Below are 13,586 nucleotides of genomic sequence, written 5' to 3'. Positions count from 1 at the left end.
GAAGGACAAAAAACCTAACTGTCCATTGTACGCAGGCAGTCCAGAAGCTGCCCGTGGAAACAACCTGGGGAAGTCAAGGAGATCATGGCCCAGTGCCATGATGCTATAGAGCAAAAAGGGGAAATCCCAGAAGTAGGGAAAACATTAGGAGAATGAATGAAACAAAACAACCAGAAAAAAAACCAATTGTTTTGAACCCTGAACAATCCACTCTGTACAATTCCATTGAATGGTTGCAAGTCATTCATAGTTTGGCAGAAATTTTACTCCGAACAGATTGGTTCCAAGTTGCAAATAAAACTAAATCTTGATGAGATGAATGGGGTGAGAGCTTCATATACTCTCTTTCTTAAGCAGCTCCCAGCTGCTTTTTTGTTCTATCTACCTTTTCCTCACCCCATCCTTGATTTTGTTTCTTTTTTGCTTGGACCTGACATGTTGTGGTTCATTTAGGGAATAAAATAAGGTGTCTGGTTCTGTGCACAGCCTTTTTCCTTCAATCTCCCTCCTATCTTTCAGTTTCCAAATGCCACATTACCTGAGAGACCTCACTGGGTAGGATGTCAAGGAAGCAAGCCTCAATTCCGGGGTTTTCCATGTGGACTCTGGACTCTCTTCCATCACCTGACTGTTCAAGCATCATGTCAAAAAGAGTCTGGTAAGTAACTGCATTAAACCTTTATATCCCATTCATCGCACTGGACTTCAGAATGGAAGGTCTGGATCCACAATCATAGTCCTTGGATACATTACTCATTATGATTTTGATGAGATTGAACATACTTAGAAAACATTTTGGGAGTTGGTTCATCACTGGCAATGCTCTGTCTTTTCCCATTCATCTCTCAGATTAAAAAATAAATAAAAGAGGAATAGAAATGACACAATTGCTCTCATACTATTTTTAATATTGCTTGTGGTGATTAAATATCTATCTCCCTTTTTTTCGAGAAGTTATCACAAAGCATGGGATTTCCTCTTTAATTTTATTTTTTACAACCATTGCTCTGTGAGATCCCCCATGTTCATATTTGTGTGTTTATGTATGCATATATGAATATGCAGGGGTGGGCTTCAAATTTAGCAAGGGGGTCTCTGCCCTAATGACTGGCTGGGTGGGAGTGGCTGGGTGGGCATGGCTAGGTGGTCATGTGACTGGGTAGGTGTGGCCAACTTGATGTCGCTTCTTTGCCCTAATTAGCTAAGAAAGATATATACCAAAAAGTTGTTTATTATTTCATGCATTTAATACTTAAATAAAAGACTGGGTGAAACCAGGCTTAGTAGCAGTGACTCTGAGAGGGATCTTGGAATCTTAGTGGAGTTTCTGGTGAGTTACATGATCCTTATTATTTGGGAATGAATCCCCTCAGAGGCTAGTGGCTATGTTATCTGATTTTCTCAATGGCTCTCCTTTGCAAGTGCTGATTGGATTGTTTATCTAGTTTGCAACACTTTTAGGAGGTGAGAAATGCTCTTGGCTGAACGGCCAGAAGTTCAGTTAAGTCTATTAAGAGCTTTCCCTTGCTACTTGTTGTTCTGAGGTTATTGGGGGCTCTCGGAGCCCCTCAGAGTCTTAGCTAGGGCCTGTCCCATGCCCCTGCAAGCCCCCAGCAGCCACCCCTGTGTATATGTATATGTAAAAACGTATACCATTATTACCATTTTTTGCCAGATACCAGGCTGGTCAGATAGCATCACTGAGCTTGGGATCAAGAGGACACATGAACTAGTGTCTCTGGTCCAAGTCTAGCATTGGAACCACTATGCTACTGCTATACTACACTAGTTCTACACTATTTTGTCACACCTCATCCAAATAATTGCATACAATTAATTGCTTTAAGAGAGAGAGAAGGAAGCATTTAAGTCAGAAACATAACTTACAAAAAGAAATGGTAGTAATGATATACAAACATGAGGGAGATTTCTCCATTTATATTCAGATAATGGTCGTTTGCTCTGACAGTAAAATATTTCATTTTTAGATGGACTGCATTACCAGTTCAAAGTAGCAAAAGAGAAATCTGTTTATTTTTGATTAGCAAGTGATAATAAATTATTTTAATAAATAAATTATGGGTGAATAACTCTTAGTTGTACCTCTTTTCCTTCTATCAAGATTTTGATACCTTTCTTGATAAGGTATGGCTCTTTTTAAAAATACCAGGGGCAAATGCATTCTTCCCCTTTCATCTGTTGCTCGGCTTCAGGGGAAAAAGTCAGCTCTGCTTTGGAGAAAAAACATGATCTGAGTTCACTTTAGGAAGATAGTGATTGTTGCAGGTTACTTTTTTAACTCTTTATTTATTTTTCCCTTTGGTGTTAACAATTCTGGTTTAATTTTCAGCTTCCTCAGGTGTACCTGAAGTTCTTCCTACAATGAGAGGATACGTCCACAATTTCTTTGGCTGCAGGATGTGTGCAGAGCATTTTGAAGGGATGGCAGCTGAATCTATGCATGAGGTGAAGAACAGGGATGAGGCTGTGCTGTGGCTTTGGTCAAGGCATAACAGGGTCAATGCTCGCTTGGCAGGTGAGGATTCTGCTCCGGGCAGTCTATTTTTTGACCATTTTAACCAGTAGATATCCTGTTTCCCTAGCAATATATAGCCTTCCAGAAGCTTAATTGGTTGTTGGATTTGCCTCAGAAGAACGGCCCTTGGAGCTAAGCTGTGCAGAAAGAGAACAAGCTTGTCCAGTGAGCTTCCATGATTGAGGGTGGGCTTTAACCTGGTCTCCATGGTCTTAGTCCAGCATCTACACCATACTGGTTGTCTCACCGAACACCAAGTCTTTTGGTAGCTGGACTCCATAATATCTAAAAGACCAGTTTCCACCTTTGGAAAAAGTACTCAGTGTAGGAATTTTAAAAGAACCTATAAGGTAGTCCTCACTGTCTACGGTAGGGACAGCAACTCCATTACTAAGCAGTGTGGTCATTAAGCGAATCCCCGTGAATCATTTAGTGTGACATCAAAAGATCATGCTTTGCAATTAAGGGAGAGATTGTTTCTTGATTTAGATAGTTCCAATTATAAATGGAAGCATTTTTGAAACACATACACAGAGAGAATTTTTATTTGATTGAGTTTATATGGCACATCTGTTTCATTGACTCTAAAATAAAATAAAAACATTTTTTCTTTCTCGGAACACTTTGCTTAGAGGCCCAACAAGCCTATATTTCTGGCTTGCAGAGTCCTCTAACTCCCTGGTTCAACCCTGAGGCAACTTGAAAAGAAACCTGAAAGGCACCTCGCCACCCACCATGCTTAAGGAAACCACCCGCTCCTTCCCTACAAAAGGAGGAATTGCAGCAAAGTGTTGTAGGCAAGAGCATTGTGAGTTAACCCCTGCCTGCCATAACAAAATCAGTGAAGAATACTTGGAAGGGGGCAGACAGGGTCAGACAGCCAACACCAATTCTTGTTCTCAGAAAGGAGTCAGCAGCTGGTGGTTTTGAACCAGAGAGTTAGCTACTAAATCTTCCTCATCTTTTCTAATGGGGGCTTCTAAAGGCTGACACGTGCCTTGAGAGGACCTTCCTCCAGGACTGCTGCCCAAATGCTGTGCTTCTCACAGACAGATGCAGTCCCTTGTTCTACAGTCCGGTTTTCCCTGACGGGGAGGAGTAGGTGATTCCCCTTGACAGATGATTGTCAGAGGAGAAAGTAGAGTGACTCATTGAGGGAATCAAAGCCAGGGAATCAAAGGAGTTACTTACTCTTTGTTCCTCTTGGGTTTTCCCACCCTCTCTGTCTATCCCTAGGGACATAATTTCTGATCTTCCAAGGCATATTTTCTTCTTCTCTTTATACAGACACCCACCCACACATTTATTCCTTCAAGCCCAGGGTAAATAACAGCCAATAAACAGGCTAAATCCTCTTCAGAATTTCACCAGGGCCTTTAATAGATGCCTGTTAAAGTCAGTCTCTTAAATGCTTTGGACTGTCAACAGTCCAAGGGAATGTTGATGGCATGTCTACTAACAATAGGGAATCGTCCAATGAATATAGACAGCAAATTCTTTATTGCAAGCATTTACTAAAATTATGATGTTATGATTTCAAATATCCATAAGATGTTTCCACAATATGAATCTTTCTTTGTTATTCTCAGCAAATTCTCTGTATACCGACAGAATGCTTATCTGCATTTATCTGATCTAATCTGATCTGCTGCACCTTCTTCTTCTTATAGTCTATTGAATTGCTCTGGACTTAAAAACTATTTCAGCCCTTTTTGCCTAAATAGCAGTTCCTGCATCTGTCTGTAAAGGTCATGTTCCTTTTCCTCTATAATTAGAGACAGAAGGTTGACTTGATATAATTTGGTCTATGTCATATATATATAATTGGGTCTATGTCATATATATATATATATATATATATATATATATATATATATATATATATATGTATATGTATATGTATATGTATATGTATATGTATATGTATATGTATATGTATATGTATATGTATATGTATATGTATATGTATATATATTTGTTATTCGGTTTTCTCCGCATAAGATTGGAAGTATCTAGGTGACGTTTCGATGAAAGCTGAAGACACAAGCCTGAAGATGATGAATGAGACTTCATTGAAACATCGCCTAGATACTTCCAATCTTATGTGGGAGAAAACCCGAATAGAATAACCAAAGATCCACATACAAATACCCGTGAGAACCTCAGAAAATAAATAAATATATATATTCAGCTTTGTTCAGGTATTTTCCCACGTCATTATAGTTGTGCTTTTTAAAGTTGTAGCAACGTTTCGGCAACTTTAAAAGCACAACTATAATGACATGGGAAAATACCTGAACAAAGCTGAATACCATACATGTAAGTACCCGCGAAAACTTAAACAAACAAACAAACAAACACACACACACACACATATATATATGTGTGTTTTCTTAAAATTTATATTTATATATATATAAATATATAAATATAAAGATATATAAATATATATAAATATAAATACTTAGAAAGAAATGATAAAAACTGGATATCCTTGGCCTGCCTTATTCTGAAAAATTTGAGGGAGGCAAAAAATTATTTATTTACCTTTGTTTATTCAAAACATATATATGGCCATCCAACTCAAACAAAGCAACTTTGGATGGGTGTATAAAATCATTAAACAAAAATACAAAAGGAGAACAGTATGTGCCACTAAAACAAAATAAAACAGTTTAATGGTTTGTTGTATTCTATCAAACGTGACCTCTGCTTATCTTGACTGAAGTGCTGGGATTTTAACTGCTTAAAGTTCTTACTGTAATGGTTCACTTTGAGCAAAGGCAAGTCGGGTGTTAGGTAATCTACATGGTGCTTTAAAAAAAAAAAGCTGGGAGCAAGGAAAGCAGATTAATTTGTAAGATGCAATTTTACTTTTGTAAGTGAAAAAATAGTATTATTCCCAAGTGGTGGCAATGATGATGGTATGCTGCAGCCCATGCAATACAATAATCAATATAAATTTTCCTAATACTACCAAAACTTTAGTATAATCTACAGTGAATAATGCGTTAAGTTTTCTGGCTTCATAAATGTCCATCATAACAAAGCATTTTTATGGGTTTTTAACAATAAGGTACTGGAGGCAGTAATTAATTAGGCATAAGTCAAACCAGTTGCTGCTTATGGACTTAAGCAGCTTGTGAATGTTGATGCATGTGAGAATATTATTTGAATAGCATGATAGTAAGATTTTTTTCATTTTTTTGTTCAGGTACAGCAACTGGTGATCCCATGTTTCCCAAGATCCAGTGGCCTCCCAAAAGCCTCTGTTCTTCGTGCCATTACACCCCAACTGACAGTTCTTTGCAGGATGGGAACAAGTTTATGTGGGATGAGAATCGAGTCTTGATGTTTCTCAAATGGCATTTTTCTGAAAAAAATATTTACATGGATTCTCCCCTGGAGCATCCAACAAGAAATGGTCGAAATGTTGCTCAGCAAAATTATGAAGCTGAGTGGAAGCTGGAAGAGGGAGGAAGAGGAGAAGAGAATGACCAGGGTAATCAAAAAGAGCCAGATGAAGACAAGAAGACAGAGCACATAGAGACTGGGAAAGTAGAAAAGAAGAAATTTGATTTGGGAAAACCTGGTTCTCCAGAGCTGCATAAACCAAGCATTGTCAAGATGAGCACAAAGGCAAAAGAAATGGTGGAGGATATTGTTGATCTTGATACATTTAGTGAGCAGCATTTTAAGAGCAAAGCTTTGAAGCCGGCAAGACAGAGTAGCATCAGAGAGAGGCGGACTAAAAGGGACACTCGGCTGTTCCTGATGGAGAATGAGGGCCGACACTCACTTGATTATATTAGAGAGTCCCTGAGGCATAAGAACTTGGGAGCCAAACGGTTCTCTGGCATCCAAGTGGAAAAGGAGAATACTTCGAGGAAAAACCGGTGGATCTATATCCTGGGAATGGGTTTCTCCCGGTTGGATGTCAGCTTGTGTGTTCTCTTGTATTTGCTTTCTTCTGTCTGCCTGTTGGGCATGTACACCTTCTTCCGCATGCGCATGAGTTACCGCAAGGCCCGGTTAGGCTACTCATTGACATGAAATTGAAGGAGAGGTACAGTAGCCATTAGATAATGGAAGGAGTATGTGCATATCAGCTTGATGTGGTGATCTTTCACTAAACTAACAATTCCTATACTGAATATACACAGATGCAAAAATACACAGATGATATATTGGTTGTGAAGGGTGCAAATTAGTAGAGTATGCTATTGGATCTCCTAAAATGCATGGAAATTGCTACTTTTATATTTGAAAGAGTACCTAGTGAACAGACAGATCTGTTTTGTCCCAGTTGCCAGATCATTTTTATACAATTATGATTCTCTACCAGAATAAAATAGCTGAGTGTAGTGCCAAAAGAGGCATGGGGTCATATTTCAGAGCACATGGTGACAGGCTGATTGTCTGAGGAATCAGGAGCTCTTTATTGTTTTTGGTTTTTGGTGGCGGGAGAGCATTAAATAAACAAAGGATTCAGATCTCATTAGATAAATGTAGTATGATCCTCTTTTCAATAGTCAGAATTCAATGCAAATACTGTTGCTGTTTTAAGAAGAAAAAAGCACGATGAGTTTAGGACCAGCAACAAAGGGGCACTTCTGAAATCTTTGTGCCTTGTCCAAATCCTGTAACATTGTGAAGGAACCTAGATATACAAGCAGCCTAAAACATTGTGCTGGAAGATCTCTTGAACACTCTTAATCTCTTTTCCAAAGCTTCTGTGCCACCATAAAATTACCATTGGTAAAACCAGCCCTACGGTGTTCTTTGCCAATGGCGGTAAACAAGCAAATAAAAAAGAATTAAGTTCTCCTTTCCATACCCATCTAAAATATAAATTGAGGGAGTTTGCTCAGCCTTCTGCATGACTTCTTAGGGTTCTGTGTAGAATATACTTTTGCCTGTATTTCCCATGCAGTCTAGCTTTTTCCCTTGATCAGATGACAGAAAACAAAACAGCCCTTGAAGTTTTTGAACTTGAACTCCTAGTGTAAAGAATTAAAAGCGGCTGGCAATAAGTTCAGGTCAAGACTGTGCAGTGGAATAGATAGATCAGTGTGAGTCAAAACCTCCTAACCAGGGTAGCAGTTTTTACTAGCTGCTGTTTCTTTCAGTCCTTTCACTGTGTCCTTTGTCTTTTTCTCCATATCCTGGTAGCTTCAGCTTTGATGCCCTTCCCTTTTTTTATCCTACTCTGTAAACCATGGGTGTCAAACTGGCCGTATCATGTGATGTATTGCGAGGTGTTTTCCTTTGTGGAGCCGGGGTGGACATGGCCTGCATGTGATGCATGCGGCCTGCCATTTTGATTACCCCTGCTGTAAACTTACATCTCTTCTAGTTTTTTTAACCAGGTGATCTGTATCTTTATACATAATAAGAGAGAAGAAGTGAAAGCAAAGATGCATTTTTAGGAGTGCAGCTACCACTCCCTGAGCCACGAGTCAATGATTTTTGAAATTATTAGAATTATCCCTGTTGGGGCACCTACATTCAATTGGAAAGAATTCTGGAGGAGAGAATTAATCAGGACCTCTAAGGATCCTTTTAGCCATTAAGTTTGATTGCTGAGGATTACTTTCCAATTGTTTCTGAGCTGCCTCAGTGTGGAAAGAAGTGTGGAATAGCCTAGTCTTGTTTAAAAAGAAAGAAGTTATTGATAAATCAGATAAAAAACATTAATCTAGCAAGATTTCTCCACTGGGGAAGAATGATAAGACTTTAGAAGGTAGAAGACAAATGATACACCTAGATGTCTAATAAAATATTGCAAATTCCTATTTGTTGCAGTTCCACCTGGTGCCATTACCCTAGGACAGGGGCGTTAAACTCCAGCCCGTGGGTCAGATCCTGCCCCTGGGGTGCTTAGATCTGGCCTGCGGGGCCACCCTGGAAACAGTGAAGGACCAGTCCATGTGCCTCTGCCAGCAAAAACGGAGCTTGAGAGGCCTGTGTGCGGCCCTTCTGAGGTCTGTTTTCACTGGCAGGGGGCTGCAGGAGGTCGTCACGGCCGAAAATGGAGTTCACAAGCCCATTTTTGCTGGCAGAGTGCTCCGACCACCACAGGCGCCCCGAACCTGAGTGACTTCAACCTGGCCACACCCACCCTGGCCCCAGAGGTCAAACACAACCCTGATGGAATTCCTCAATGGAATCGAGTTTGACGCCCCTGCCCTAGGACAAGGATGAGCAACTATGGCAACTTTACAACCTGTGGACTTCAGCACCTAGAATTCTGGGAGTTGAAATCCACAGGTTGTAAAGTTGCCATAGTTGCTCACCCATATACTAGGAGGAAAGTGACTCTACTTGGCATTTAGAAAAATGGAAAAATATGTAGCACAGGAAGATATTATTGAAGGTGCATTCCTCAGAAACTGACTCCCCGCCTCCCCGAGTGCTACTTTTATCTTGGTTTGTCTCCTGTTGTCTTTGCAGGTGGATATTCATCTTTATGCAAGTGCCTTCTGAAACTTTATCCAGTCCAAGAGAGCTAATATGAGTAGGGCTTCAATAGTCTGTGATTGAAACCTCACGTACAAATCTTATCTGATTGTCAGATGTCTCCCCTCAAATTTAATCTTCTATCATAGATGATAGGTAGGTAGATAGGTATGTAGATAGATGGATGGATCTATTGATTGTAGCTCAAGCAATAGATGATTGATGACAACAAAATTGATGCAGACTACTTGTATAAGTATTTAAAATCTACAAGAAATATGTATTGATATTACTCTTGGAATATCCGGAATATTTTCCTGGTAACCCTAACAGAAATTAAGGAGGAATAAATTTTCAAATACATCTTCCATTTTGGCTATTGAGCAATACTAGTAATTTTATTCAGCTTTATTTTCAATCCTGCTTTGGTATTTTGAAATAAACTAGTCTAAAAAGTAGTATCTTGACAAAACATCTGAAGGGACTTAATCATTAGTATCCCTCAATTTATTACATTTTTCCAGCTCATCAGGGATTGGATTTCTCATTTTATTAAGATCAGAGAAAGCCATGGTCTCTTTTGTAAGTCCAGTAAGAAAAAGTTATTTTTCTGATTTAAATGTATATCTTTTGGCAGTAAAATATCCAATTTCATTTGCATATTCAGTATATCTTTATATATTTTTCTGCTTGACACAGTTAAGTCCACATTCTAATTATTTCATATTTGTCCATTGTAGTTTATTCTTTTTGTCTAACTTCATTGTCCTATGTTCCCTTATATCAAAAACTTTGAAGACCAATATTCAAAAACATGCATTAAAGCTTGTTGCTCCATTATTTATTTCTTTGTTAACAAAATGAATGTATTATCCTCTAGCTTCCTCTGATGTCAAGCCTTCAAGGTCTCATCATCATGTTTCCTCTTTAAAAAAGCCCAAACAATCACCAATTCCAACAAGATGAATTCTTTTAATTAATTCAGAATTGTAATTCCAAGTCTATCTGAACTTTTAATCCTTGTTACCATTCCAAAAGCATACTCTATACATCTTTTTGCCATTTAATTTAAAAAATCAATATTTTTCCAGAGTCTTTAAAATCATATTTAAAACATCTTTCTCCAAAGAAAAGGCAACTCACTCAATGAATACAGCAAATATTTTCAGGACAATAAAAGAAATAATCCCAAAAGTGGTTAAGAAATTAGGGTCAAGCAGGCTTTATGTCTTGAAAAGGCTGTGTTACATACAATTATGAGCTTGATAATTTGGTATCCTTTAACTCTCAGCCACTCAATTTATAAGATGACCATGAAACAACTGTTCCCTGTGATCTACCCACAAGGAGCTGCTGTCTGGAGTCACATGGATTATCTCAACAATCTTGCCTTCCAGAGAGATTTTGCTGGTCTAGATCCATTATTCAGCCACAAATTTCTTTGTGCACCTGGTCCTGCTGCCAACAGAATACTTTTCAACCTCAGGAACTTGCTGTCTGAGGTAATAGTATAATTAAAATAGAGAAACGAAGGGTCATTGAAATTACTACCCCCAATTAAAATGTTATGGTCTATCGGTCAAAGACTTAACTATGAATCATATTTGCACTAAATGAGAAACTAGAGACTTTTCCAGGTAGCATATAGTTCTGAACTGTCTGGTTCCATGTTGTAGAAAAAAAATTCTGAAAATTTTGAAAGACAGCTTTTTAATATAACAAGATATTTCTTTAATTGTAAATTGCCATTGCATTCTCTTATGGTTGTTTGCGGGTGACAATAAACATCAGAATTATATTTTGTTTGCTTAATGGTTGTATGGGTGTTCAAAGTAAGATGCAGCCTCAATTTTCATTCAAATGATGTAAATGTCTTTCAGTGCATGGGTTTGTGGTAAAAATAATGTTACCAGTCTTGTTTCTTGTCTGTTAACATAATAGTAAACTATTAATTTATTGAAGGGACAGTAGGTTTGGAAAACTATTCTAAAACTTGTTAAATTCTTCTTGGCTATCTTCTGTTTAAGAGGTAATAATTCAGTGAGCTTTTTAGTCAAGATTTTAATAGCTAGAGTAGGAACAAATTATTCTACTCTCATGGCACATAGGAACATACTATTCTCAAAAACCGTGTATTACCTCAAAAATTAATTTCACAGTTCCTCAAGTCCTAGTATAGTTGGTACCATTCTAGTACAAACTGTACATGTATGAGATTATGTGTGCTTGGATAAGGATAGGGAGTTTAAATGATCTATCAAATGCAAATGATTAATAGAAATAATCGAAGTATTCCTAATAATTCTATGTATTCCTTCTTTTTCCCTTATGAGCAAAACAGAACAGTTCCCTTCCATTCACAAGTATATGGTGATAAAGACTATTAGAAGCCAGAATGTATTCTAATGATCAGTTTTTTCCTGTAAACTGCCACTTGACTATCCTATAGTGACAATAATGATGTCTTCATTCTTTATAATATGAAAGTCAAGACTAAAAACCAAAATCACAGAGTAGGCCTATAAGATTAAACAGTATGTCCTTCTTGATCACATATATCTCTGACTCTAACTAAATAAGAAGGAACATATTGTTGAATGATGTTTGCTGGTCACATTCTGCTTCATAACAAATTTGGTTGAGGCTGGGATGAAGGATGGGGAATCACCAAGCCATATATTTGTGCCACAGACTAACTGCCCAATAAATGAGTAAGTGTTATAAGTATAGTATACACTTAAGTTGCTAATTACATGATCTCACAAATATGCCTTTTGTTTCCCAGAATTTCTATGGCAGTCTACCTCAAAGGTCATTGCAGAGATAAACTGTCCTTAACCATCTTGCCATATGATATAACAATAAATTTGTCGTCTTTTTCTCCTGTACCATAATGCTGATTGCCTTGTAAAGGAACACTGAAAAAGCCACTTTAAACAGGAAAGAAGATTTTTTTTATATTAGCTTTTAGTTATTTAGATCTATGTGTGGCTGGTTTATGGATCTAGGAAAACTTGGCATGGCCAACTCACTGCAGGGCAATTCTCCCCGGGGCAAGAGTTACACTAATATTGAAGAAATTGTGGAATAAAGGATGCAAAAGGAGAGACAGAATGAAATGTGAATCACAAAAAATAAAATATTTTTAAAATTATTTTAAATACTTAAATTGAATCGTTGAATTGTCCCATGGTGAGTTGTCCCAAGGCAAGTTGGCTGCACCAAGTTGTCCCATTCCATTGGTTTACTGCCTTTTCTTTGTATTCTACCATGCTGCATGGAAATGATCCAAGAAGCTTCTGTTTACCCAAATTATTTGATCTAGTGGAATAAATTTATTTTTGCTAATAAATAAGTTTATGTATGTAGCCTGTGTATTTGCTTTATGTTTCTAAGATTATGATGCATTGCACTGACTAGTGGGAAGGACATGGGAAGTTTATAAACTAAATCATACACACACACACACACACAGAGAGAGAGAGAGAGAGAGAGAGAGATTACACAACTATTAGGTTTTTAAAAAATAGATTTATAAATTGAACTTGAAGTTCCTTCATAAAGCTTGCTATAAAATTCCTTTGTATCTTTGAAAAATATAATAAAAGATTTCTTTTGTTCTTTCTTTTTTAAAAATACTTTTTGTTAAAGATTACAATTGCAATAGTAAAAACATATGCTAAAGAACTAAACTAACTAAAGACAGGAGATTAGAAAGAGTAAAGTACAAAGGAAAAGATAAGAATAAAAAAGAGAAAAAATGACTTCCAGCTTTAATCACAACCAGTATAAACATTTTTTTAAATTCATTTCTTAATTTACAAACAATTAGGTCTTCATCCCCATCTCTTACGTATAAGGAAAGCACTGACATTTCAATCCTAGTGTCAGCAAAATTCTATTCAGAGTTATCAGAAATTACATTGATCAAATAAACCAACTTTATATTCCTGCCTTTTATTCTGGCAATTTTAATCTTTAATGCTTTCAAGAAATGAACTTGATTTCATTTCTTTTTTGCCCCTTCTCACAAGATTCATCCAACCTTTTAACAAATTTCTTTTGTAAATCCAATATAAACAAGTTACCAGATATGTTCTTAGTTTATTTGTAATTCCCTTTTAATTTTCAATGACAACTTTTTCCATATTCTTGTAGCCTATCATTTGTAGATCCACTTTCAGTGTCAACTCAGCTAAAACCTGTTCCTAGTTTGCCATTTCTTTCATAACATCTTTTAGACACATATTCAAAGAAGCAAACATTGCTATTGACATTGTTACTGTTAACTTCTGATTCCATTTTTCAAAAGTGTATTTCCAATGCTATAGTACAACATGTTGCATTATTCTATACTGGTTAATCAGGATCATGTATTCTCTTTTAATTAAAGTCTAGTTTCCTCTCATGTCCAATTTTTAATTACACACCTCAATTATGTTTTAGAAAAAAATCAAAACAAATCCATTTTCCCATGAGAAGGATTCTTTACAATTAATTCCAAAATCTTATTTCAAATGTACCTGGACCTTTAATTCATTTATAAAATTCTGAAATCAAACTCTTAACTATTTATTGTTTACTTCATACA

At 37.0% G+C, this 13,586-nt stretch overlaps 1 protein-coding gene across 1 annotated transcript in view; it reads left to right on the top strand.

The window, feature by feature from the left end:
- Positions 1-12,363, top strand: part of QSOX1 (quiescin sulfhydryl oxidase 1) — a 59,462-nt gene extending 47,099 nt beyond the window's left edge. Inside the window, exons 10-12 of the mRNA XM_026669231.2 lie at positions 520-658; positions 2,351-2,536; positions 5,751-12,363. Of these exons, the coding sequence (XP_026525016.2) occupies positions 520-658; positions 2,351-2,536; positions 5,751-6,589 (1,164 nt within the window). The 3' untranslated portion in view covers positions 6,590-12,363. The remainder of the gene's footprint in view (positions 1-519; positions 659-2,350; positions 2,537-5,750) is intronic.
- The last annotated feature ends 1,223 nt before the right edge of the window (positions 12,364-13,586 follow it).

Source organism: Notechis scutatus, chromosome 3, assembly GCF_049901735.1.
Source record: "Notechis scutatus isolate UNSWTSFEM ecotype Mainland chromosome 3, rNotScu1.2, whole genome shotgun sequence".
NCBI classification, from domain to species: Eukaryota; Metazoa; Chordata; class Lepidosauria; order Squamata; family Elapidae; genus Notechis; species Notechis scutatus.
Note: the sequence above shows the minus strand (reverse complement) of the source record. Positions and strands in the feature narration are given on the sequence as shown.